Below are 26,514 nucleotides of genomic sequence, written 5' to 3'. Positions count from 1 at the left end.
TCATAGCTGCTATGTCCTTCTATCTAGCAAAACAGCTGGAGAAGTGAGAATTCCATTTTTCCTAGCGGAGGGCAGGAAGGTCTTTCGAATCACGCACCCTTGAAGGTGCAAGAGCGTGTCTGTTGGCTTTGCAATCCACAGCCCTCTTGTCACTTAAAACCTTGCTTAAGGCATCAGTAAATTGCATATGAATTTTCATTCTACTTCAAGTTCCTTATAAGTAACATGTCACAAGATGTTTCCTCCAATTCCTGATTATGCAAGAGAGCTAGTCATTACCCCAGGTTTCTGCAGGACGTATCAACCACGATCCTCCAACAGAAGAGCTGTCACCAGCTCAAGCTAAGGCAGGCAGGGGAAGCTCTGGAGCTCAGTGTGCACCAGGACCCTGACTCTCCTGAGACTCATTGCAAAGACAGGGAAGTGAGTGGCCTCCGACTTTTCAAGTTAGGAGAACAAATGCAACTCCATAATCTGCATCAACAATCCCACACTTTAACACCTATTTCCAATGTTCATACTCTTTCCTATGGCGTGGGCTTTTCTTCTTTATCAAGAAAAACTGCTGGCTGGCAGAATGAAAGCAGGATTTGTGCTATGGATTCTACCACAGTTCTGAAATCCTGAACCATTTGCCCTAAAGAGCTGGGATTTTCAAAGAAACCCTAAAGAGCCACACATCCCCGTAAGCCCCAGATGTGTAGAATAGGGTAGCAGAAGCACTTCTGCATTCCCAGATCCAAGAGTGGACAGTGACTACATCGTGACTCCTTACTGCAGGCTGAAGCACGCATCTCTTGCTTGCCAACCGTCATGAAATTAAACTTGGATACCGAGTTACGAGGCCCACGCATGTCAAATGAGAATGTCACCGACAATGACAGGCATTACAGATGCAGTAAACAGAATTGCCACACAGCTCCCTTCTTTTAAAAAAACTTCCCTTTATTATTCACAGTTTACTAATCCTTGAAATAAAAACACAGGTACGTTCCCTGTACAGGTGCATTTATGTATCTTCGCTCTTACAGTTTTCAGAATATTAAACAAAAATTTTCAATATATTAGATAGTAAAAAAATGAATAGCATTTTTTCTGCTTTGAGGATGGGCCTTATTCCTCTAAGCTGAAGGATATTGCCATGTTCAAAACACCAGCTATTCAACCAACAATTAAAGAATCTCAGATTTTGCCATCCTTATGCAGCAAGTGGTATTTTCAGTTGTGGCATTCCCATTCGTTTCATGAGACGCAGTAGTAAATCTCAGTGAGAACAGCATAGTTAAGGGAAGCTATTTTCTAGATGTGGTATTTAGTTGCAAGCCTAAGTGAAATCCCAGTTGAATCAATCCACACATGAATTTTCCTATCTAATTCACTGTGACCAGGTTCAGCATGAACAATATTAAGCATCTTTTTACATTTATGAAATAATTCATAAGCAACATCCCAGTGTGCTTGAAGGTATCTTTACCTGAAAGCTGAAATTTAGAAACCATTATTCTTGCCAGTCAAAATATTTTAAGTCATTCTGTTCTTTCCTTCACTAGACTTCAATAAACTTGGAATATTTTTGATCAAACCAACAGTGAAATAATTCTGTTGAAACACACGTTTCAGTCAGCTCCAGACATCTGAAACAGCAGTATCATTGAATAAAATTACCACAAAATAGACACTACTGTTGTGCACTCACTAGTCAAAAATTATTTACAGTAATGTCATGAAGAGTTGAGAATTCAGGCAAGTATTTCAGAAATTTAACTGCTACTGAATTCCTTCAGATAAAGCTTCATAAAGTGATGTAAAAAAAGTAATTTAGCAGTTGGCTTCTTGATGCTTTTAACTACAGTTCTGTGTACTTGCAGAAAAAACCCAACTAAAATAACTTTCTGGTTCTGAAAACATGAGTAATCCAAATCAAATGCTTTGTATTTTTCACTAAGTGGTTGACTAACCACAGATACTCAGAGTTTTTTACTGTGCTTACTGTTGGTATACTTACAGATGGTTCTAAGTCACTCTAGTTTTTATCATATAATACATACCTATTTTGACAATCTACAACGGAACCTGAAGTACTGATACACAAATCAGCCAGTATTTCATCTCATGATGAACAGAGACATGCTGTTTTTCAAAGGGAGTCTTGCATAAGCCATGCTGTAAGAACTGAGACATGGTCAGCATTAAAAATTCCTTAGGACCCTTGAGGTACAGGGACATAGCCCGAACTCTTAGTCCCTTCCTAGCCCCTTGTTACTCCTCAGAATCTTGAATTTTTTGAAGAGTGATGTCAGCTAAGCCGGTCTCACTTTCCAGTGGACTTCCAGGGTGCAGGGCTAGTGCCTCCATCTCTTTGGTAAGTTCAGGTTCTTCAGTTTGGTCAGTAGCATGATTTGTATCCACTTCTTTGGTAGCATCTGGGCCAAGATCTGACTGTTCTTCACTTGTAGAACTACCCTCTACTAGTTGCGCTTCATCTAAACAAAAGAGATATCACATCATCAGTAAACAATGAGTTCATCTGCAAGCAAAGATTTTTATTATTGAAGAATAATAATCAGTAGGAAACTTTGCATCAATTACAGAAACGATCAAACCAAGCTTCATCAAAAAAAGACCTAAGACACTTGAGTTCTGCTTAAGTTGGTCTAAGACTACTCTGAAACTAACCCTACACAAAGCTGTCATTAATTTAACTTCTATTTTGCCACATTTCTTTTTAATATATAAAGAAACAGAGTAGGACGCTACATTTATTGTAACTTTCAATTCAAACATACTTCATTGACACTGTTCTTACAGTTAGGTTTTCAAAGAATAGCTGCAGGCTGTTTAAACACAGAGTCCAGGTGGGCTTTGTTTTTCTTAAAAAAAAAAAAGCAAATAAAAAGAAAGAGGCATATACATGATTACACAACAAGCATTTTTGCATGTAAAAGACCGAAGCTATTTGCTAATGAACAGCTGACCACAACGAACTGTGGGTGAAGTGAGTCATCCTAAAATTTATAACCTGACTGCACGGAACAGAATCAGCTGCACCTTTACTTTTCAAGCTTTTTTGGGAGAAAAAAAAAATTAAAACTTTTTGCCCTGATTCTGCTAAGTAGTGGTTGCGTGCTAGTAATTATGAAAAGAAAGAAGGGAAAGCCTAATTGGGGGCCCAGGCACCTTCAGAAGTAGTTAATCTTGGTTTCTTGTTCTGTTATGACTGATAGCCCGCTTAAAACGCTGTCCCAGCTAGCCACAACACTGCCAAAGCCCTGTCAAGGTCTTACTTTGCTATGGAGCCAACTGCCTTAAGCACAGGCTGAAGCACAGACTTCCTTAACACTCACCCTTGTACAGTGGAAAGTCTTAAACTCTTTGTTTTGCTTATAGTCGCAGCTGTGGGATTTTTAAACCTTTTTTCCCCCCTCATATATAGGATTTGTAGGGGGTGTTATTAGCTTTTTGAAATAAAATTGCTGTTGGCATGAAGAGCTTTGATACAACACCATTCAGAAGGTGACTTGAAGCTAGGATGAATTCACGGTCTTGCTACCAATACATGATCTGATAAGGTGTACAACACATTGGCTATATATCTGAAGAAGTTAATGAAGATTAACCTGCAGATAGTGCAGCAGTAACAGGTCAAAAAAAGATGTTAGCTTCCCTTTTTAGGCAGGGAGGGGAAGAGCCATCCACCAAGATCCTGTCTCTCCCTCTGAAGAGGACAGCACCTGGCCACTAACTTGTTCGTGAATCTGCAAACGGCTGTATTTGTCACCAGTGCAAGGCATCACGCTGCTCGCAGCTCAGTATGTTTTGCTGTATTGGTACGCAATGTATCCAGGGGTTTCTAGTATCCTTGCCTCCGGCTTCCGCAGTCATCTTGATCCCATGCAACAGCAACTCTTGTTGTAATAGGATCATCACAGGAAGCTGTCGAAAACTTCACCAATAACTAATTTATATCCTGCTATAGTTTTTGGAGCCCAGCTAAAGTGAAAAATACTACCATTGTAAGACAAGTGTGATTTGTCCAGTGCACTTCCACAATCCTAAAAACAAGGGAAGGGGAATCTAGTTAAGTTGTAAAAGAGAAACTGATTTCACCAACTTTCCTATTATTTCACTTACAGAGACATTGTATCAGAGTAAGTTGCAGGGCGGGGTGTATGTGTGTGATACTGTGTTTTTTCTCTTATTATGTATTACCTATTTGTTTACTGAAGGCAGAAAAATGCCATTAAGAGTTCATAGACTAATGCTTTCTTTTCTCACATTCAAAGTACACAACAAAATTAACTTGATCCTGTGATTATGAAGAAGAAAGTACTACAGGAGAGTTAACATCTGCATTAACCTTTGCAACTGGAAGGAGTGGGCTGCTTGCTTATTATCCAACTTGTCCTAACACTCTTCCAACGAAAGGTAGAGTAGCATGAAACTTCTGCATGACTTTTAGACTCAGATTTTGAAACAGTGCAGTGTAATTCAGAATGGTTTAGCTGTAGAAACCTGTGTAACTCTAGCATTAAAAAGCAGATTTTAGAAAGTACACAGCATTTGTAAATTGAAAGACCGGAATTCTAACAAGTGCAGGTATGTTACAAGAAAGATTTTTCTTTCAAACTCAGCTGTTAAGAGACTTTAAGACTTACTACTATTGTTCCTTGTGATGCAGTTAACGCAGCATTAGTTTCAGCAAGTAAACTACAGATCCTAACCTTTCTTTTGCTTTTTTTCTTGTTTCCTTTTTTCTTTGGCAGCTTCTAGTTCTTGTTTCTCATGAATTTCCTTCAGGGTCTTGCAGACTTTTTTGTGGGTAAACCAGTGCATTTTCTGGCAGTTCTGGTTGCAGTACATCACCTGAAAGTTACCAGAGCTATCAATTCATCTTCATGCACTAAAAAAATATACAGTATTATTGCATTTCTTAGTGTACCAAGTTAAATCCCTCTACGTTTAGTACTTAATAGTATTTTTAAGCAATTTGTAAGGTCACATGGAGTGATTCTAACTTATATAAAAATCTATAAAGAATAGATTGTTTGTTAATACTGGACATCCAGAAATTTTACTCTTTCTTCATTCTTAAACATACACACTTGGAAATCCAAATACTCCTACTTGTGTATTTCAGGCATCTCTCCCGTAAGTAGATGGCTTACATATTTTCAGTGCAGGCATACATGCTGTTCCTCTTAAGTCTACACAGTAAATAGACAACCATTCAAAATCCTCAGCACCTCAGTAGCACTACTTTTCGTGATTCATTGTAACTGTTTATGGATTCTTACCATTTTACATACTGAACATCTTTTGTCTGCTCCCTTTCCCCCACAAGTTGTACAGAATTCAGCATCCACAAAACCCACTTGGCCAGTAATAGCTTGCGTAAGTACAGAAAACGCTGTAGGATCAGAACCCTGAAAGGTAAGACAAAAGGTGATAATGAGACTAAAAACCAACACCATCATGAAAACAGACACACAAGAAAAAAACAAAACAAGCAATGGAAGCTTCTGACCAGCCAGCTGCAGCCTCAGTAAAGATGCTGTAGCTGTAAGAACAAAACTAAGTCTTGGAAGTTCAACTAACATGCACAACTTAACATTTATATGGTTACATAATTTTTTTTATATAGTTAACTTAGTCCTTCACTTCTGTAGAAGGGAAGATAAAAATTACCATTTTTTTTACTCTGTAAATTATTAATGAAGTCAGTGTTCTTTACACACAGTCACCTACTTGTGGATCATACGCAGCAGCGCAGATTAGTCTCAGTGCTGGCACTAAGAAAGGTATTTTACTTGTCACTGCTGCACTGTTGCGCTCAGTGTACTCAGATGCTACAGACCAAATGGTCAGAACGTAACATCTCAGGAACAATTATTTGCATATTATTATTTAGATGTTATTTGCAGTATCTTTCCCATGCAATACACACAGAAAGATTTTGTATCTTTTACTGGTAGCCATATATTAAGACTATTCTTTTGGGCAATGATTTAAATATTAGATAAAAAGAATGCCAGGTTGCTCCAGCTCTACGTAAATCCTTAAACTGTTAAGACTGCCATGGAATATGCACGATCATAACTACTATGACAATGCTGAGATGCCCAGACTGAATCCAAGTAATTGTGCATGCCAAAGGTCAAAGGCCTCCAGACAAATAAAAATTTATAGCATCTCCTCTTTTCTAGTTCTGCATAATGGACAGAAATCCAATGTAACAAACTGTGTGTCTTTAAAGGCAGAAAAGACTGCAAACTCTTCGAAGAAAGAAGGGACAGGAAGGAAAATGTTTACTCTAAAGCAAGTCTTAATGCATCACGATGGCTTATGTTTTCACACTGTTTATTTTTCTGGCTTAGACAAACAGTAGAGATTGCATTAAGCCTCAGGACATTTTAGTGGACTTGGCGCCACTTAAGATGGAGGCTATTTTTAATTCTCTCAGCATAAACCAAACACGTCACAAAATGGTTCCACCTCCCCAGTGTAAGTGCATATAACATCTAGCTCTCAGAGACCAGAAAGAACATTCTTAAAAAAGAATAGTAACTTGTGTAAAATTCATTATGAAGTAATTAATAGTACTATAATGAAGAGTGTTAGCGGAGGCCTCAGTGGAAAACTGAAACTAGATTTTTTACTCATAATTTTGAGTTCCTAATGTAGATATACATTTTGCTCTACATTGCATCATCTTGCCCCTCCCTGTGATAAAAAGAGCTTCACTGAATGTTTTTTCTATTTCTACCATCATATATTACTAACTTTTCATGTACACTAGAAATACAAACCTAGGAAATTATTCAATCTTAAATTGAATTTAGACATTGTGAAAAAGGAATGCAAAATGAGTTTCATCTGTGTCTGAAACTACAATTTGTAAAAGTGAATTGGCAAAGAAAAACTGAATAGATATCCCAGAGTAGGAAAAGAAACTCAGACAAGAAAAAAATTGTTTCAGCTTTCTTTAAAAGCTGAGGTATTTAAGCAATCATTATGGGCACAGGAAAAAAATACTCATTGAAGTATTTTAGAGCATTTTCCTGTAGTATGTAAAATAAAATTCCAGTTTGCCAGGGATCAGGGACATCAAAAACCTTTACTTAATACATTGCAGAAGCTGAGAAACAGAAAGACGGCATCGTTTAAACTGAATTTACTACGCAAGTTGCTTAGAAAGCATTTTCTTCATAGGAAGAACTTACTATTTCAACAGGAGCAATACTTCTCACGAGCTGCTGAAGCAACGTAGCTTCACAGTACGGAAACTTTCGGATACTTTCTCGAATTAGCTTCTCTTGATATACAGGGAAACCATCTTTATCTCTTCCTTTCAAGAGACTAAATTTTTGAAAACCGAAGTCAAATAAGAAATCACATACTAAATGTTCAAGAACAAATACACAGCATGTTGTACTCTGTCCTCTTTCAAATTACAGAGAAGAATTATAATCCAAAATAATTCGACAACCTCATACGTAAAAGTGTTCGAAATGCAAATTATTTTTATTCTAATGCAAAAATAAGGTAACTAAATGTATGCTCTGAAACTATTACTTACTAATTCAACCACACAGAGAAAAATCATCATCTACAGGCAGACTAGTATCTACATCTGACTAAAGTAGCAAAATGCTTTGTTGTATTTAAAAATGAGCACCGTAAAAATAAACACTCAGGAATGCACGGTAGTACTTGAATAATATGTTATAGTCCTGATGCCTCTATATTTATCTAGTTAGCTCCTAGTTTTTTATATGGATCACTGATGAACTATTCAATTTCAGTACGTGAAAGCTGACTTTGTAATTTATTTTCAGTATCTCAAAGAAATCCACTAAAGTCTATGGCCACTTACTTTGATACTTAAGATCAAGCGGCTGGTTTTGTAACCAAGTAGATTCCAAAGATCTAAGTGATTCAAGAGTCCCACGTCTCACCCAGAGCCAGTGGGATTTGCAGTTCTCGGTTGCTAAAGTGTTTTTAAAAAAATCCCACCCTGTATGACTGCTGGAGAGCAAAATGGCCAGAGAAATGTTCCCAGATGATTTGTACTGGGCACTGAGAAATTCTTTTTTCAAGCCTGTCACTCCCTCTTTTCTCCACCACATGTTGCTCTCTGCTGCTTCATAGTGTATGTGTGATTGCCAAGCTCTAACCAGTTCCAGCAGGGAGCTGAAACTCTAGGAATGTTTCCTTTGTACCCCGAGAACGGCTAATGCCAATTCAGACAGAAAAAAGCAAGTCAGTGCCACCCTGAAGTGACTGCAGCCGGGATTATTTCAAAATTTACTTGGCATAGCCTTTAGCCAAGGCAATTCAATCTATAATTACAGTTGTCTTTTGCCGATATCTGTAAAGCTGGTTCATACATATGCCTTCAGACCTCTCTGTAGAATACGTACCTTTTGATAAATCCGTCTAGTTTATCCTCTCGCTCTTTTAGAAACGTAATGCATTTCTGGAAGATGCAACTGATGTAGTGCATTTTCATAGCAAGTACTTCATTCATATCTTTCTGCTTCATACATTTCTCACAAATTAGATCCAGAACCCTGTAACATTTCTGCAGTGCTTCTACTTCGGCCAATAGAGGGTTCTCTTTTACCAGCAACACGATCTATAAGAAAAAGTAAAGATAATGTAATATATTAGTAAGGAACTAATATATATAGTAAATATGTATAATATTATATAATATTAAGTAAATAAAATATATTAGTAAGGAACTAGTATTTTTAAACTCGTGCATTAGCATTAAAGGTTATATAGCTCATTGTAGCTAAATTTCAGCCGAGTTTCTAATATTCCTCTACTTCCATCTTATGCAGTTTTCCCGTTTTCAGTCTTTATTTAATATCGCTATTTCATAATTCCGCTGTTTTCAGTCATTATTTAGTATTATTATTTTGCATACTGTAATTCACAGTTTCCAGACAAGAAACATTTAAAATTAAAGAATGATATTAAAACCAGTAAGGACTTGTTTCAGAATAAGACCTGTAGAATCAAAAGCATTTCAAAAGAAACAGTTACAGAAATTACCGTACACTGTTCTAGAAGCTCTTTCCTTTTAACCATCTAAAATAAACCAGACTTGTACGATCTAAGCAGTTTCACAGGACACATCAATCTCACATAAACCTGGAGTACTTCAGGTAGACTAGTAATGCACTGAACTAACCATTTTAAGAGGAAACTGTATACTCTGCTCATTAAATCAGCTGCCACCGGTGCATTACTGTTTGTATGTACTGCAGATACCTGGCTGGCAACTGTTGACAAATTCCTGACTTTGAATGCCAAGCCCAAGGAATTTGTCTTTGAAGCTAGGTGTATTAATTTCCCTGAACTACACTGGCATGTAGTTCAGTATGAACCATAAGAGACATTTTCAGCAAACAGACTAGGAAGTAAAAATAACAGTCTCTTGTGCATACTTTGAGAAACAGCAGTAGCAGTAGACGTTACTATGCTGAACCAGTGATGAAGGTAGGAAGATACATGCTGAGATAAGCATTGGAAGAACAATGAGATTTTGTTAAGACAGGAAATTGTTTTATGTTCCCACTTCAAATGAGGTGAGGAAAAAAAGAAAGCCAAAAAAGAAAGCAGCTTATGGTCACTGATGTAAAAAATAAGAATCTCTCCACTTAAAGGTCTTAGTTCAAGATTCTGGTGTATATAAACACTGAAATAGCTTCATTTTTTAATCATGTCTAAATGTTGAGCCTGATTCTTCCTCATTTTCAGAAGTATCTGAGTTAGTTGATAATGCTTTTGATCTCATTTGGACTCTCAAAAGAGCTGAATGCTTTCTGATGAAGAAACAGTTCCCATGCCAACACACACATACAATTTACATATTAGTCCACCTTAACAGGATGCATGTTAGTAGTAGTAATAATTTTATGTAGAGGCCCAGCTAATTTCACTGGCAGTTTTGGTTCTTTATCTAAGCCTTGTGGTTTAGTATAGTAGTCCAGCCTTTCACGTGGGAAGAAGTTGTTGATGACAGTCACACAGTCATGTTGACCTAAAGGCACACAAGAAAAAAAATCACCAATGAATTAAAATAATAACAAAAAACCAAGTGACCAACCCCAAATCTAATATAAGCAATACAGGTGAGAATTACCCACAAGGAGCTTAGCACTGGTTACAGGCAACTCTCGCCATTCTTTTGTATGTAACTTTTATGTTCAGTTAAGTGTAAATTACTGACTCTCAGCAGGAAATGACTTCATGAAATTCCATTTTGAGAACTCTGTCCCCTTCCCACATCCTCTTTCCCTGGTAAGCCAAAACTAAGTGAATAGGTATTTTTACCCAAAGTACTACTATACTAGTAGTCTTATACTGGTGTTAAAATCTTTCCAGAGAAGTTCTCTCCACTTTGTATTTTCAGAAATTAATGATATTTGCATTGAGACTTGTAAGTTTTCAGACAGGCAGTAGTGTATTAACCTAAATTGGGAGAAATTATAAAAACAGAACATGCTTAAAATTTACCAAAAAAAGGACTGTGATGAAATTAACAAGAGAGAAGTTGCACCCCCTTCTTGTTTTCTACATCTGACAATATGATGGATTACGTGGCTAAAGGGAAAGTAAAATTTAGCTTCTCTAGTTCAGCACCATATTCTTTAAATTGACTGATTTATCTTGGCACTAACCTTATTAATTAGTAGAAGACAACACAGCCAACCAAATTCCAGCATTTAAAACCATTCACTGTTTTAGAAGAGACTGTTCTAAGCCAACAGAGCACAGTGTAAGACAAATGACAGGGGAAGAAGTATCCTCACTTCCCACACACAGACAGATGAATTAACGTTGATTGGACAGAGAATAAAAAAGGATGGGAATGGATTCCAACGTTCAGACTGTTACAAGTAGCATACCTCAGTATGCCTGAAAATATTTATTCTATCTTGGTAATGTGATGAGATTTTAAACAAGAATTCTCCAAAATTATGTCAGAGAGAACATTCCCAGCTCACCAACAACTCAATTCAGCATCACGTTCAGAAAAAAACATAACAGAAAAAAAGCCTGGTTCCATGTTTTGCCCAGGATCACACAGCATACTGGAATAACAAATCTTTTATCTTGTTCTAGTGAAGTTCAGGCCAGGAAGTACTGACTACCTCCAAACAGGTTCCGAGACACCTTCCTCTCCCAAATGCAGAGGGAGAAGGGCAGTAGGTGACTGACCACTAGCACACAGCATGCTAGTGGCGAAGCTCAGATGAGAGTTCCTGACTCCTAGCACTAAATTCATTCCTTCCCACAAAGGAAGCTCCAATTTGTACTGCATTTCAGATACCTCAAACGTTACCAGCTTCCTCTTACTATTTGAAAAGTGGTGACATTGCAAATACTTACACACTTTGAGAACAGCATCATCTATTCTTACAAATGAGATCATATATGCTTTTATGAAACAAAGCATGGAAATAGAACACAAATTTACTCTTGTTACAGGATGAGATGTGGAAAAAAGCTGAACTGTGTCAGTTCAGAACAGGTTATTAAATAATGTTTCTCCAATAAAAAGCATCAGATGCTAACATTTAACTCCTTTAGAAATTTAGTAAAGGATAACAGACTTTCACCTTACCCACAAAAGCAGCCATCTGAGCTGCTGTCCTGCCCACAGAGTTGACAACATCAGTCTCTGCTCCAGCCTCTAACATCATCCAGGTGATTTCTTTGTTTCCTGAATTTGGGGGGAAAATATGGGGAATGAGAGAGAACAAAGTTTTAATTCTTTATACTGTAGAAAAACAAGGAGTGAATTTCTTAAAGACCCGGAATAACACTGTGGGAAATGTTCTTAATGCCATTACTTTAAGAACAGATTAACAGAAAGGCACAGTGCTGCCTCCTTATTTATGGTTCCAGAGAGTCAAATCAAAGTAAAAACTCAATTCAGGCAGGGTATGACTCTACTGCCTGTAATGCACATTCACCTTCCCAGGGAGCTTATGGGAGTCATATACATGTAACTACACTAGAACTTGGTCCCTCTGGATAGCAGTATAGAAGAAAATTCTATTAATCTAGTTTGACAGTTCAACTACAACATTTGCTATTCTAAGAAGAAAAACAAATCCAGTACTATTACGTAGCAGGAGCATAGAGAAGAGAACAGATTGTTCCTTTCTCCACAGCGGGAACTGGGTGTTCAGACTGGGCTAAATACCAAATAAAATTAAGCTAAAATTTGATGGGAAGATTAGATGACTTAATTGGTGCCCTTCAGAGACTAATAAGGACATTTGTCACCGCTCTTCCTGGTTCTGCTTTCAAAGGTATTCTTTCTTTATCAGTTTTTGTGCATATGCTAAGTACAGAAAAGTGAATATAAAAAAAAAGAAGGGGGTGGCAGATGGAAATGAATGTTTCTGATTTAAAAACAAAGGCATTGCGTCAGTAGTGCTCATGTACCTTTTGCATTCACAGATAACAGACCTTAAAGTCAACATTCAGAAGAATTCGAGCCCAGGATGACAAGTTAAAAGCTCAGCTGTGAGAAACTGGTAAAAATCCAGCATTTTCCATAAAGCTGCAGTCATTTAACAACCTCTAAGAGTTTGTTCCCATCTATCTGCTGCAGCTCTGGTATTGCTCAATCCCACAGAACACTAAAATTTCCAAATCTTTTTACCAAAGTTTTAGCAGAAAAGCAATCTGACGATCCAGTTCACGTTCATATACACACACAGGCCTTTCTTTTTTTATATTTATGATGAAAGAAGCCAGAGTTTAAACTCAACCTGCTAAGCAATCTTACCTCCCTCGAATCTCCTTTTTTGGGAAGTGGCCTAGTAAAGCAGATACTTAAAACAACCTAATATTACCACACCTAATATTTTTTAATGGAGTCTTTTTCTCACTCAAGGAAATAATTGTTCATTTCATCCAGGAAAAATAACAGCAAGAGAAAAGCTGCAAACCACCACTAGAGACAGAAGATATATACAGCTATAAGTACTCTCATGAGAAAAAAATGAAAGTGTAAGAGGTGAGGGAAAATTAAACTGAGAAAACATGGTTTTTAAAACTTACTAAATAAATTCTTAAAAGCCAACGAGATAATTCTAAGAATAATATAGAAGAAAGGCAAAATTTGAAAAACACTGGATTGATTTGGTAAGCCTCAAATATTACTAAAAGCTAATGACTTGTAGTCTTAAAAAAGGTGGTTTGGTGCAACATCTTTTTCAGTGTAACACAATATAATTAAACAATGTACCCCACTGCACAAGAAAACAGTGACAGAAGACTGAATTTTGAGTTCTGTAGCAAACAGGACAAAGTATAGAATGACTATATGCCTCAAAACACTGAACAAAATCAATTTTTATATGAAAAAAGATCCCAAGCCTGAACAGCAGCTCTCCTATTCCCCTGTCCTGATGATTCTACTGGTCTTGACATATTTGCATGGTTCATATAAGTAACAGTAAACCTAAATAATTAAAACATATCAATATTTTCCTTTAAATTATTAATTTATGGCAAATTGTACCCATCAATGTCATAAAAATCAGTGATCTAAGTTTAGCAAGAAGTTACCTGAAAGTCCAGCAAACATTAAAGCAGTATATCCATGCTCATGTTCGTTGCAGTTAACATCAGCTCCATGTCGCAAGAGCAATCTGCACATGTCTACTTTCCCTTTGTACGCTGCATGCATTAACGGGGTCATGCCATGCTACAAAAGAAAGAGGAAGGAAGGAGCATACAAAAAAGGATTAGTTATATCTCTCGATTTTCATACCATTGAGTTTTTACTTGTACATACACATTCAGTATCATTAACAAACCCTCACGTAATATTGAAGTTAGCAACAGCAAAGGAAAATCTTCGTGAAAAAATGTGGTTACAAACAAGTAGATTTTCCATTTCCACGTCAATGTTCTGATTATGCTGTGCTATATATTTGAAAACAGACTACTGCTGAGGGAATTAAAACCATTTACAGCTAATTTGTCACTGACCTTTTGTACAAGGCTTAGTGTGAAAGTCAACTAATGCTTCTGCTAGTGGGAAAAGCTTGTTTTAGATAATTTATCAGGTTCCTAAGTAATTTCTTTTCTCCCCTGCATTATACCCTAAGCAACGAGAAACTCAGGAATAGGCTCTTGTTTCTGCCATTATGACGACTTGCAGTTTCTGAAACCCATCTTGCTCATTTTCAGTCATAATTACCAGCAATTGTGCTATCCTCCTCTCTCCCATTTACCCACCCTTTTGGTATTGTGCCTGTGATCTTACATCAGCCAGAGCTCTGAAAGCCCTTGTAAAGACACAGCTCTAACTGGACTTTAACAACCACACAGCGTCAAACCTTGCCTTTTGATAACCTGCACCAGGACAAAAAGTATTAGCTTCAGCAAGGGAGGCACTGAGTTTTTATTAGAGTTGCACTGGTGCGATTATAAACACAAAGCTTGGCAAACCCCAGGGGAAATTTTCAGAACTAGGGTGAATTGTTGTTAGTGCAGGCTCTCTCCCTCTCAAAGAGCAGGGAGAAGCACATTTCTGTCTGAGAAAATCGCATGACATTCCATGTTTAGAATTTGATACACTTTCTCCAATATATTTTCCAATATGTTTATTTTTCACTTAACATCAAGTCAGGATTCATGTTCACCAGCCAAGACACAGTAATTGCCCAAGAACATTCCCTAACACTGAATACGAGGCAGCATGCTTCAGGTTGTCCCTGAAGAAAATCAAAATGGCGTTTTCTTCCTTTTTTTGCAGGTTAAGGCTGTGTGCATGAATACACCCATGTACACCGCTACTGCAGCTCTCTAAAAGCACGGTAAGGTGACACACTGAAATAATGTAATTGTCAGATTGCACCTTACTGTATTTCTCATTTCAATTTTTGATAGAATAAAACACAACTGAGTTTAAATTCATCTGTATAATTTTCAAAAAATTCCTAGATGTGAGAGAAATTGCAAAAATTAAAATTTAAGAACAATTTTTGAGTATCATTTTAATTATTCCCCATCCTAACTGAAAACAACAAAAAACAATTACCTGATGCATTATATTTTAGTAACCCAAAACATTTTGGTAAATTGCAATATAAGCTACCATTAAAGAAATGAAAGATCTGAAGAGATCACTTCACAAACATGAAAAAATTTGTGACTGTTTTTACTAGGTTTCATTTGTGGTTCTACAAAAGTTAAGTAAAGGCCTTCTATCCTAATATATACAACATATTATATTATATTATTATGCTACGTTATATTTCATTGACAGCAATTTTCATGGGCCAATCCAGTCTGGTGTCATAGTATAGATTCATCTCCTTTAGCAGCCACAAAAGGACTGCTGTAAGGGGATATGAACACAGGTTTTTGACTGGAGAAGGAACTTAAGAAAACAATGACTTTAAGTTTGGTTATATCTTGAATGCCAGCTGTTTAACTTTAAAAGATCTGTCTGAAGATTGTAGGACAAAGGAAAGGGTTGGTTTTGGGATATTTTTTTTGTTTGCTTTTTGGTGGGTTTTTTTTGTCATCCTCTCCTCCTGGGAAACTTTTCTTAAAAGCCTTTGATTAAGTTTTTAAAGTGTCAGGCTGTTGTGGTGTGAATCAAAAAAAACCGTATCAAGCAGAATGGACAGTTGTTAGAAAATTTGATTTAAAGTCACACTAATAGCAGTCTTTCACAATCAGATTAAACAAAAAAGGACAGGCTAGACACAAGCTTATCTGTGGAAGACTTGGTATCCTCTATTATGTCCCTACGCAGAAACTGAAATGACTACAAATACTCGGGCTGCATGTGAAAGACGGGTCCAGCAACAGTCTGTTTTCTGACACATGACACTTGGATTGTCGATACAACATACTTAAAAGGCTAAACTAGCAGACAGTTTATTAAGCATACAGAGAAAATAAATTATTTATTGTTCCAGTATGGAACACAGGATGAGGAATCAATTTTCTAGCACCTACTATGTAACATTCTTCCAACCAAAGAGCAAGTCTTCTAACCTCATTCCCTAGGACAAAAATTAACCCTTCCCAGTTTCTTGTTTACTTTGCAGGGATGCTATATGGTTTACAGGGAAGAAAATTAACATCTCCTGTCTTCTGCAGGGTTGCAAGTATTCCCTGTAAGTCCGACTGTACAAGGGGAACAGAGTTTGCAGTGCCCCTAAATTGCTTGGCACCTCCCTTGACCAGGTTCTTCAGCTCATCAGCCAACAAGGACTGCCTGGTATAACAGGGCTCTGCCTCACGGTACAGCCAGCCCAGCCATTACGCACCACCCTTCCCAGTTCCTGATGTGGAAAATACACCAGAAGCAGACTGAGGGATGGGATTCCAAGAGCTAAATTGACCTAATGCAGCCATTGTAGGGGAACCAACTGAAGAAAAAAAAATATATATACAAAAATACTACAGAATCAGCTAACAAGGGAAGAAAAGAACACACGGGGTGGCAGGAGGGACAGACAAGTACCAGAACCAGGGAGTTGTTGGACTGCACTGCCATGTGGGGGAAGAAGAAAGCAGGCCTGTCTTCAGCACCTGGGATGCACTTCTACAGGATGGATAACCCCAAATTTATAAAGATAACGAACTGCAAAAGCAACCTTCTCCCTTCTAGGAACTATGAGGCATGTTTTCAACATTGTTTCTCAGCCTTCATTGACACAGGAACTGGGGAGCACAGCATGGCTAGAGAACAAGAGTTGGGACAAACGAAACAAAATGATCACAGACGATCTCACATTCCAGGCACCTGTGCATATTTGGCAGAAAAACCGACTATGTTGCCAGCATTTAAACACTCATGCTGACTGTGTAAAAACACAGACGTGATACATGTATGTTTTAAAAAGCCACTGTTTTGTGGCTAATGCACTGATGATTTACTACTGAAGTAGCCACAGACTTGTGTTACCCAAGAGAAAACAGGAACCCAAGTGGTCCCAACATTCTCAGTCTTTTACACTTCTCATGCTCGCTCTGTCCATCTTCTCAACTGTGGAAACTTGGCCAAGAAGATGCACACACAGGCTGGATCACACTGAGGCAGCTCCCTCAGCAGGTATTAGGGTATACCACTACATTGCATGTGTGAATACTAACTACCTAAGTAGAGTGGGAAAGGGCTGTAAAAATCATAGCTGAAAAACTGCTGTAGATACTTTTATGCTGACAGTGTTAAAGCATCCACCTCTCCCTTCCCAGTTCATTTTGCAACAAGGAACCCAGCCCCACATTAACATAGAAAGCACACCGTATTTTATTCTTTAAATTCAAGGCAACTATACCAGTTCTATTAGTTCAGAAAATTACAAACTAAACACATAGACTGTAGGTTTGGATTTTATTTGAGAAGTTACTAAAAAGGAAATGATGCAAAAAGAACAGGTGCCACAAGGAACACAAAAATGCTAGTTGATGTGTGTCTTCAAAATCATCTCTCCTAAATAAAAAGGAAGAACACTACTGGAATTAGACTAACTCATTAAGACTGGTTCAGGTAGGTATTTGGAATTTGACTGTAAGAACATCTTGACTTTTCACAGAAATGGTACTGAATGCTGCTAGTCTAGAAATACATGACTTGACATTTAATTGGTAGAAAGCTTTTAGAAATTTAACTCTTAATGCTTTTGAATAAGGTTTCCTTTACCCATCTTAAACTTACTGCAAGCAGGATTTGGAAGGTCAACAGATACATGCATGCATGATTTTAGCTATAGCCAAGTACAAACTAATGAGAATATGAAATACTGTTCTGTCAGTGTTGATCATAGCTGTAGTTCTCCTCCTTTATAGTCAGCCTGCTGAGCTGTTGGTTTTCCATATGTAATACATTAGATTCCTCTGATGATTTTTCCGTTCATCTGCAGCGATGAGAAGTTAAAGTCTACATCAGTTAGCAACCTGAACTGAAACCAGATAATTCTTAATAGCTCTTGAATTTTCTTTAGTTTGTGCATTTTGAAATATTATGTAAAAAACATCCAAAGACAGAACACTCTCTTCTCAATAAAGGCCAAAGATCTGGGCATTTTCTGCTAGCATAGGTAGTTCACACTGAAATAGCAAGACAGATTAACTGAAGAACCACCTACTGAACATAATCAGTATAAGTAAAGCTACACATCTCATACACAAATAAGCAGGCTGCTGCTGTAATTCACAGAAAGTATTCAGTTCTGTAATTAGCATACAGAAGTGGACTGTTTCTAAAAGACTAATTTTATTACAAAGTGAACAGCTGAATTACCAAACTAGAGGAAAAAAGCAATGCTGCTAAATACCAAATAATAGTTCTCTACGTAAGATTATGAATGACCTCAAAATTATTTTAAATACAGAAAAACTGTGAAGCCTTTTCAGGTCAAGTCTCTCTGCTTGATCTGCAGAAAATATGGGATTATAGTGCTACAGTGTTTTTTTGCAACTTTAGCTACCAACATGACTGAAAAATTTCCACAGTTAGAAAACCCATGTGCTTCCTCTGCCTTTCCATAATAATATGAAAGTTCTTAGCCACACCCTGCAAATGAATGGGGTTAAAGTCAGCAAACTGCCACTGTGAAGTCACAACACTATGTGCAAGTTCTGTACTCCCAGGGGAAAGAAAATTCCTGAACGCTTTCTTCCATGCTATGTATCCAAGTTAGCAACCACTCCATCTAGAACAGGACAAAAAATAAGAAAGCAGTGTGCATTTAAATGAAATATATTTGTGTTTATTTTGCATCTACTTCCATTGTCCATCTATTTGTCCTAATATTTTGGAACACCTGAGTTAAATACCCCTGAAGCTGTAAAGTTGCCAGAGTCAAACTGCTAAGACAAGTTTTGTGGAAGAGGTATATACTTCTTTGTTTTCTTAAAGACAGCAGTTAAGCCTAAAACCTTTCCCTTCTTTGACTACCTAAATCAAGAAATAAACAACAACAAAAAAATGGATTTGGTCAGAAAGGATGCTGGAAAAAAAACCCCAGGACTATCTGCTGGATATCTACAACCTTCTGGCAGACTGGAATCTAATTAAAGGGATCTTACTCTGCTTTCAAGCGACCTACTGTTCCCAGGACAGCACTGCAAATAGGAGGTGGTGAAGGGCGAGTAAGTCTTGGCACATGGGCAGGACAAAAAATAAAAAAAATTAAAAATTGCTCCTCGAAGTCTATTTGCTTAAGCGCATGTAACAACAGCACAAGCAATGCTGAAATACTGTGTCCAGCTCATGCCTACATTTTTGAAGGAAGCAGCTGAAACAACTGGAAAGGATTTGGAAAACAGCTATGATTATAGCTCAGTTGCTGAAGAAACATAACTTTAGGCAAGGTACTTAAAAAGTCAATGCATTTGGAAGATGTTAAAATATGACTTGGTCCTTGTCTAAAGGTACATAGAGAAAAGATTGCAAATTGTCAGTAATCTACAAGAACACAGATCTAAGCAGTTAGAATATATGGTCAAACAAAAAGTTAAAGGAACATCTTACATTTTTATTTTTTAAATATCAGGAAGCATAGTATGTAACAGTCTGCTTCTGAATGCTGTGGATTCTCCAGCTTGTGGAAATTATTAAACTGCCATGTTTACTGTACCACAAACAGAAGCAGAACTACATTAAACCTGTGCTCATTCTGTGGATTCCCTCATGTAAAAAGGGCTTTAAGGAACGAAACTAGTTCCTCGTTCACAACTGAATTGCACTTCCATTTCAGTATCTAAGCATTTAATTTTCAGGGCTGTTTCCTCACTTCTTAACATTAACGGAATAAGTAACAGTAGTAATATAAATAATAAGTGAATTTCAGGATCAACAGCTAAGGTATAAGAGGAAGAAAATACAACCTGATGCATTCAAAGCAGTCTGCCATTGGGGCAATGCTCAGTAACAGATGAAGCTAATGTTTAACCGGGGGTTCACAAACTCTATGCATAGATATTAGAGTCTCTTCTCCCAAGTAAGAAGTGACAGGAAAAGAGAAACCAGCCTCAAGTTGCATCAGGGGAGGTTTAGACTGGATACTAAGAAAAATTTCTTCACCAAAACAGTTGTCAAGCATTGGAACAGGCTGCCCAGGAAGCAGTCAAGTCACCATTCCTGGAGGTATTTAAAAGGTGTGTAGATGTAGCACTTAGGGACATGGTTTAGTAGCAGACTTGGCAATGCTAGATTGGACTCTACAGTCTTAAAAGTCTTTTCCAACATAAATGATTCCATTAAAATAAAACATTAGAAGGAAAGTGGTCTAAAATAGAAAAATTCTAAAACTTGACAAGACTGACGGATTAAGAATCCTAAACAAATTTGAACCCTTTCTTGATCAATATCCACCATTACACACTACTCTTGGGGATTAAAAAGACGACTACAAGAAGTCCATTGCATGAACTTTTGAATCTTATGTGCCTTGAGTGTAGTCAGGTGTGAGCATTACACAGGTCTTGTTAATACTGTTCTTCTTTAACAATAGCCTGAGGCACCAGTCAGTTATGGATTCTACTAATAAACCATACCCTCTCAACAGTAATCCTGCATGTTGCACTAATACTACATCAAGTGTGCAGTCATTCAGCACTAGTTCAACAATCATACTAAAAAAAAAAAAGCTTTTAAAGTCCGTGCAATAAAGCACACTTGCAAACATACTTACATATATCATGGGTTCTTAAAGTTTACAGTGAAGCTTAGTTTGACTAGTTTGTCAGAAACTTCTTGAAATTCATCCATTAGAAATGAAGGTTTAAATATTTTAACTGTATTTAAGAACAATCAGAAAATGGATCTGTTGGCAGCGCAAAAAAAGGCTAACAATATTCCATATTTTTCCTCCATTCAGTATTCGTGAGACCAAATGTACAATACCCTGTCCGATTTGGGGCATTCCAGTACAACAAAGACATGGATAAACTGCAAGTTCAGTGAAGTACCACCAAGACATGGTGAGAACTTTAGTACTTGTGCAGTGAAGAGAGGATGCAGGAACTGGGCTTGTTCAGCCTGGAGAAGAGATGGCTTTAGTGGTACCCAACAGCAGCCTGCCAGTGCCTACAGAAAGATCACTGAGAAAGCCAAACTGTTGCGTTACAGTGGCACAAGGGCAAGAGACAATAAGCCTAAGATGAAACAGAGGTTCAGACACAAGGGTGAAACATTTTCACTGTAAGCACAGTAAAGCAGTGGAAAAGTTGCCCAGAAATATTGTGCTGACTCCATCCTTAGAGATTTACAAGGCCAGACAGGATAAAGCTCAGAGCAATCTCATCTGACCTCAGAGCTGAAGCTGCTTCAACTGAGAAGCTGAACCTCAGCTTCTGAGGTGCCTTCTAGTCTGAATTTATCAGTGATCCTATGAAGTGGTAACATTGGGGAAAAAACACAAACTGACATCTAAATTGATAAATTACACTTTGATCTAACATGCATGGTGGGCAATTAGTTTTGCTTCCATGTTAACACTTCATATTACTGTTGCATGCTTTAAAAAAGACATTGCAAAAAGAAAAAGAGTAAATAGGTATGAACATCACACAAGGTTCCTTTCTCCACAAGCATCCTCCCACCTTCAGACAGCACTTAAGGTTTTTATCTTTTACCTGTCTATCATGTGCCATTGCAAAGGACAGTGTGTTTTCCACTTATGACCTAGCTGCTCACTCTCCAAGTATGTTTATGATTCTGCAAAGATGAGGCTTTGGGTGATAAGCTGCAAGCGTGATGTGGGGACAGGTATTCTTTATCCAGATAGTCTGCTGCTATCTAAGCAGATGGACTACAGTTTGGTGAACATGACAATAAGTCAGGGAGCATCTCCACGTGTCCTGCTGCAGTGTTCATCTTACCTTACAGACAACAAAGTTCATGCTGGAACTTCAGAGAGAAAACAGTGTAGTAATGAAAGTAACGTTAATCTTTAAACTGTTTTTTTTTAAAAAAAAAGTAAGAGCTCTTCGAAGGTTCATTACTCAGCTGCAGGCTGGAAATATCTTCAGAGTAACTCTGATTTCCCGGAGTCTGTATAGCAATGCTATTTAACAACAAGAAGCCCTTCAGACCTAGTATTTTCCTTGCTGAACCCCCAGCATAACGTTTGTACAGTTTTGCTGTACCTCATCCAAGCAATTGACACGGACATTCTTGCTGCCCAGTAGCCTTCCAGCTTCCTCGGTGTTTCCTTTAATTAAAAAAAAAAAAAAAAAAAAAAGACAGAGAGAGAGAAAGGGAATAAGTTGTGAATCAAGAGGAAAAAGTTCGGTTCCATTCCCATCAGAATCAAAATCTTTGTAGATTAACCACTTGGGATGTAGATTAACCACCAATAAATCAACTGCACTCAGTAAAGAGGTTTAGGAATGAAGTGTTCCGTTCTAGATGCTAAAAGCCAAGCATCAAAGAGTAGTCTGGGAGCACGCACTAGATGTAAACATCCATTTTTCGGTGAATTAACATATCTACACACACACACACAAACAGGACACTAATATGTCTCTTCATAAACAGCACCAGAGCCATTCTGAATAAGTAAAATGATACTGAGCATTTTAACGCATTCTGTACTTCGACTTCTTTTGGAGCATCTTATGTTCAAAAGAGCTATCTGAAGTCTCACAAAAGGAAATGATCCCATTTTAAAGGCTCTTCTGGTCTGAATGAAACATGCTTTATCATTTACTCACATCTTTACTGTTTAAATTTGAAATTTGCAACATTCTACCTCCCAGGTCCACAGAAATGGAAGAAATTTGCTTTTGGTAACAGAGAATAGAGGTGGAAAGGACAAGGACCAAGGTAGCTCCACCACTGACATTTCTAAAAACTACCAAATGTTAAGTAGACTGAAGTCTGAAAAAAAAAGAAAAATATGTGCAAGGAAAAATGGGCTGTAACTTTGTATTTTTCCATTTGCTACAAGAATTCTTTCAGTTAAGCCACAGATCTAAGCCCATTGAAGAGCTATTCAGTAATGCCAATGCAGCTTCAACAGGCATTCAAATAGAAATAAAAGAATATTAAAAGAGTCTAAGTTTGGGGAATTACATTTATTGCAAATTAACAGAAACTTCTGATCATTGATTCAATCATAAGCAAAGCTCTTTCAGCAGTGATGCACTTAATAAAAGTATTACATCCCTCATTTTAATGACAGGCTTCATCTTCACTGTATCACAAGGAGGTGCTATTCCAGCAAATTTTCAGCAAATCTTGCAACTTCAAATGAGTTTTCCCTCATTTTCTTTCAAAAAACATTACAAATAGTAGAAATAATTTATTTTCATAAAGCTTTTGGTGTGGTTTAACAATACTAAACAGATTTCCTTACCCTTTTTTGATTTTTTTTTAAAGAAAGAAAGCCAGTCAGCTGAGTCATCTCACACACTTGATAAATACCCAGTAAAATACACTGACAGTCAGGGCACTTTCAACTAGCCTGCTCCCCCATATACATTATAAACATGTGAGAAGCTTCTTAGGACCTGGAATAGTTTTCAGAAGAACATCTTAGCAAAAGATCAAACATCAGAAAGAACAAGTCTTCAAGGGGTTATCTTCAAAGTAAATGTTAATGCAAGTAAAGCAAAGCAAAGTAGCATCTACAAGTTCAGAGTTCTGTATGACAAAACACTGAAGGATTTCCAAACAAGACACTAAACTGATGGAAGTCAGACTTCTAGAATTGCTAGCGCTTAAAGTTGGAGCTGTTCACAGTCGTGCATGGTAGGAGGCCAAGAGAAAACAGGCAGAAGTTGAAAGCAAAAGAAGCTTCAGACTGCATATAAGGGAAAACATTCAGGATGAGCCCATTAAGGCAGCAGAACAGGTTGCCCAGAGACACTGTGCAGCCTCCATCCTTGGAAGTTTTCAAGTCCTGATAGGATAAAGCCCTAAGCAATCTCATTTGACCTCGTAGCTGACTTGTTTTGAGCAGGAGGTTGACCTAGAGACCTCCGGAGGCCCCTTCCAACCTGAATTATCCCATGACCCTAATCATAAGCATCAGGTAAGTTAGACAGAAGTGTCTGCAAGATGAAGGCCTGAAACTCTGATTACAGTCAGACTGATTCTGATCCACCATAAAGTCATTGCGGACCGTCCTATGCTTGTGTCTCTAACACAGAGGAACATTTAAATACAATTGAGCGTAAAGCCCCAAAAGTATAAATATAATTTCTTACAGGTGCAAATTGCCTCAAAACTACATATAGAAATGCATGAAATACCTATCAGGTATTTTTAGTTTACCTCCAACTAACAAACAGTACTCACAAATTTTCAAAATATCATTTGGAGTATAACTTTTTAGACAGGGCTGTGAAATTAATTTTGCTGGACCACAAAACCCAACTGTTACACCAAGTGTGACATTAAGCTCCCCAGCAATAAGCATATGCTCCACAACCTGGTAAAACTACAACACTTTCAGGAAATGCAAAAATAAAACAGTGTAAGGGATAAGAGGTGCACAATACCTTGGACAAGCTCAAATTCTGTCAGTTTAAGAACACCCTGTCTGCAAGGACATCCTGGTGTGGCAACAGCACATAGGGAAATCTGTAACAGCCTAAGCAATGGATTATCCCCAAGAAATTATTTAATATTTTTTGCACAACATATTAATAGAAGTCATTAGATAAATGTCAACGGCCGTTACCAGCATAAATAGACGTAAGAAAGATGTAAGCTTTCCTTGGCAGAGTTAAACCTTCCCAGCTGGCCTTGCCCAGCCCGAAGCGTACAGCCCCGCGCCCCCCTCCGCGCCCCCGGGGGCACAGCCCGCTCGCGCACGGCCAGCTGAGGGCAGCGCGCCCCCGCTGCCACGACACAGCCATCTTCCCCGACAGGCGAAGGGGGCCGGAGCCCAAAGGCGGGGGCTGGAAGGCCGCATCGCGGCCCCCCGAAAACGGCGACCCGAGGCGCCCTGCCGAGCCCGGGGCCTGCCCTTCGCCCGCCGCCACTAACGCCGCCGGCAGCGGGGGCGAAAGCCAGCCCTCCTGGGGTACAAGCGGCGGGGCCGGCGCGGCGGGGGGGGGGCGGGCGGCCGGGCTCTACAAGGCCCACCGGAGCTGCAACACGGCCCGGCCCGCGGCGGCGGAGCGCAGCCGGGGAGGTGCGCTGCGCCGCACAGACTCCGCCGAGAGGGGCGCCGGCGGCAGCCGCCCCCACCCGCGGCCGGGAGGCGGAGGCGCCGGGGCCAGACCCGCCGGGGCCGCGCTACCGCCCACCGCCACGGAGGGGCGAGGGCCCAGCCGGGCTCACCTGTGGCGATCACTGCCAGTAAATCCTTCTCCTCCGGGCTCAGGTCACCTCTCCTGGAGGGAGCCATCGCGCCGCCCTGCCTCCCGCAGGCGGTAAGGCCGACTCGGGACGGTGCTGCCCAGCGAGCCGAGTGCAGCCCGGTCGCGACGACGGGCCAGGCACGACAGTACCCCCCCGCGCAACCCCTCCCCGCAGCGGGCCCGGCAGCGCCCGCCCCCACCCCGCTCCGCTCCTCATGGTGACTTCCTCCTACAGCTCCGCCCTGACAGGGGCCGGCCGTGGGGTAAACCATTCTCACCGAGGTGTGGGGGGATTTGGGTGATGGCTGTTTCCCTCCGCCGATTTCCCGGCAGGGCGCTGCCGCAAAGAAGGAACCCCCTCCTCTTTCGCCGTCTTTGTGAAGTTGAGAAACGTGTTTTGCTTTTATTTTTCCCCCTCTTTCGGGTCTTTCTGCGTCTCCTCCTCCATGCCCCCCCCGGGACAGTTCTGGGAGTGGGGCGGCCGGGCGGAGGGGGCGGCCGCAGCGGCGCCCGTGTGTCAATGTGTCTGTCCTTCACTCCTCCATTGTTTGCCGCTGCCGCCGCCGCGCCTGCTCTGCCCTCCCCGGACCGCGCAACCACCCGACAGGTGCGGCGGGCGGGCGCCTCTCACGGCCGGGCCGCCCCGCCCCGCGGAGAGCACGGCCGCCGGCGGGCGGGAGAGGCGGCTCAGCCCCGCGGCGGCGCTGCCCGGGCGGGCGGTGGGCGGCCTCCGCGGGCTGCGGCGGGGCAGCTCCGGGCGGGCGGGCGAGGCGCGGTGCCTGTGCGCGGCGGCCATGGCGGGCCCGGGCGGGCGCCGCGGCGGCGTTGAACGGGTGGCCGCGGGCGAAACCCGCGCCGGGGGACGCCGCCGTGTGCGGGTTTGCGGCGCCCGACCGCTGCGAGGGGCGAAACGTCCCTGCGTGGGGCGGCGCGGGGGTCGGCGGGGCGCCTGTTGCGGGCGCGGGGGAGCCCGTTGGCGCTGGGTCTGCTGGCGGGGGGCGGCGGGGCGGGCCGGGCAGCCCGGTCCTGCCGCGGGGGTCTGCCGCCTGGCCTCGTCCTGGCAGCGGCGTGTGGGGCGGTGCTTTCTAGTCAGGAAAAGCTGTTTATTCCGCTAAAGCGGCCGAATAAAGCCGCGATTGTGTCACGGCAGCGTGTCTCCGAAAGGAAGCAGATTTTGATGAATTGGGAAGTAACGCG

The 26,514-nt window shown here is 40.0% G+C and overlaps 2 protein-coding genes across 4 annotated transcripts in view; one reads left to right on the top strand and one right to left on the bottom strand.

Moving 5' to 3' along the window:
• Positions 1 to 924: 924 nt before the first annotated feature.
• ANKMY2 (ankyrin repeat and MYND domain containing 2) lies at positions 925 to 25,519 on the bottom strand. 2 transcript variants are annotated; one of them, XM_056334912.1, is made up of 10 exons: positions 25,298 to 25,519; positions 22,153 to 22,217; positions 13,600 to 13,738; positions 11,639 to 11,737; positions 9,891 to 10,051; positions 8,421 to 8,635; positions 7,221 to 7,356; positions 5,295 to 5,423; positions 4,722 to 4,863; positions 925 to 2,483 (listed from the first exon to the last, which is right to left on the bottom strand). In XM_056334912.1, the coding sequence occupies exons 1-10, from the start codon at positions 25,362 to 25,364 to the stop codon at positions 2,260 to 2,262; spliced, it is 1,377 nt and encodes a 458-aa protein (XP_056190887.1). In that variant the 5' UTR covers positions 25,365 to 25,519; the 3' UTR covers positions 925 to 2,259. The 2 variants fall into 2 exon arrangements, with proteins under 2 accessions (XP_056190887.1, XP_056190888.1); XM_056334913.1 differs by lacking the exon at positions 22,153 to 22,217 and having other exon boundaries at positions 25,298 to 25,517.
• A 269-nt stretch (positions 25,520 to 25,788) lies between these two features.
• Positions 25,789 to 26,514, top strand: part of BZW2 (basic leucine zipper and W2 domains 2) — a 56,571-nt gene continuing 55,845 nt past the window's right edge. Inside the window, exon 1 of one of the 2 annotated variants that reach the window (XM_056334037.1) lies at positions 25,789 to 25,924. The gene's annotated coding sequence lies outside the window, so the exon portion shown is untranslated. The remainder of the gene's footprint in view (positions 25,925 to 26,514) is intronic. The other variant, XM_056334036.1, reaches the window with a different exon arrangement.

The sequence above is a fragment of the Falco biarmicus genome, chromosome 4 (genome assembly GCF_023638135.1).
Source record: "Falco biarmicus isolate bFalBia1 chromosome 4, bFalBia1.pri, whole genome shotgun sequence".
NCBI lineage: Eukaryota > Metazoa > Chordata > Aves > Falconiformes > Falconidae > Falco > Falco biarmicus.
This window is presented reverse-complemented; position numbering and strand designations above follow the sequence as displayed.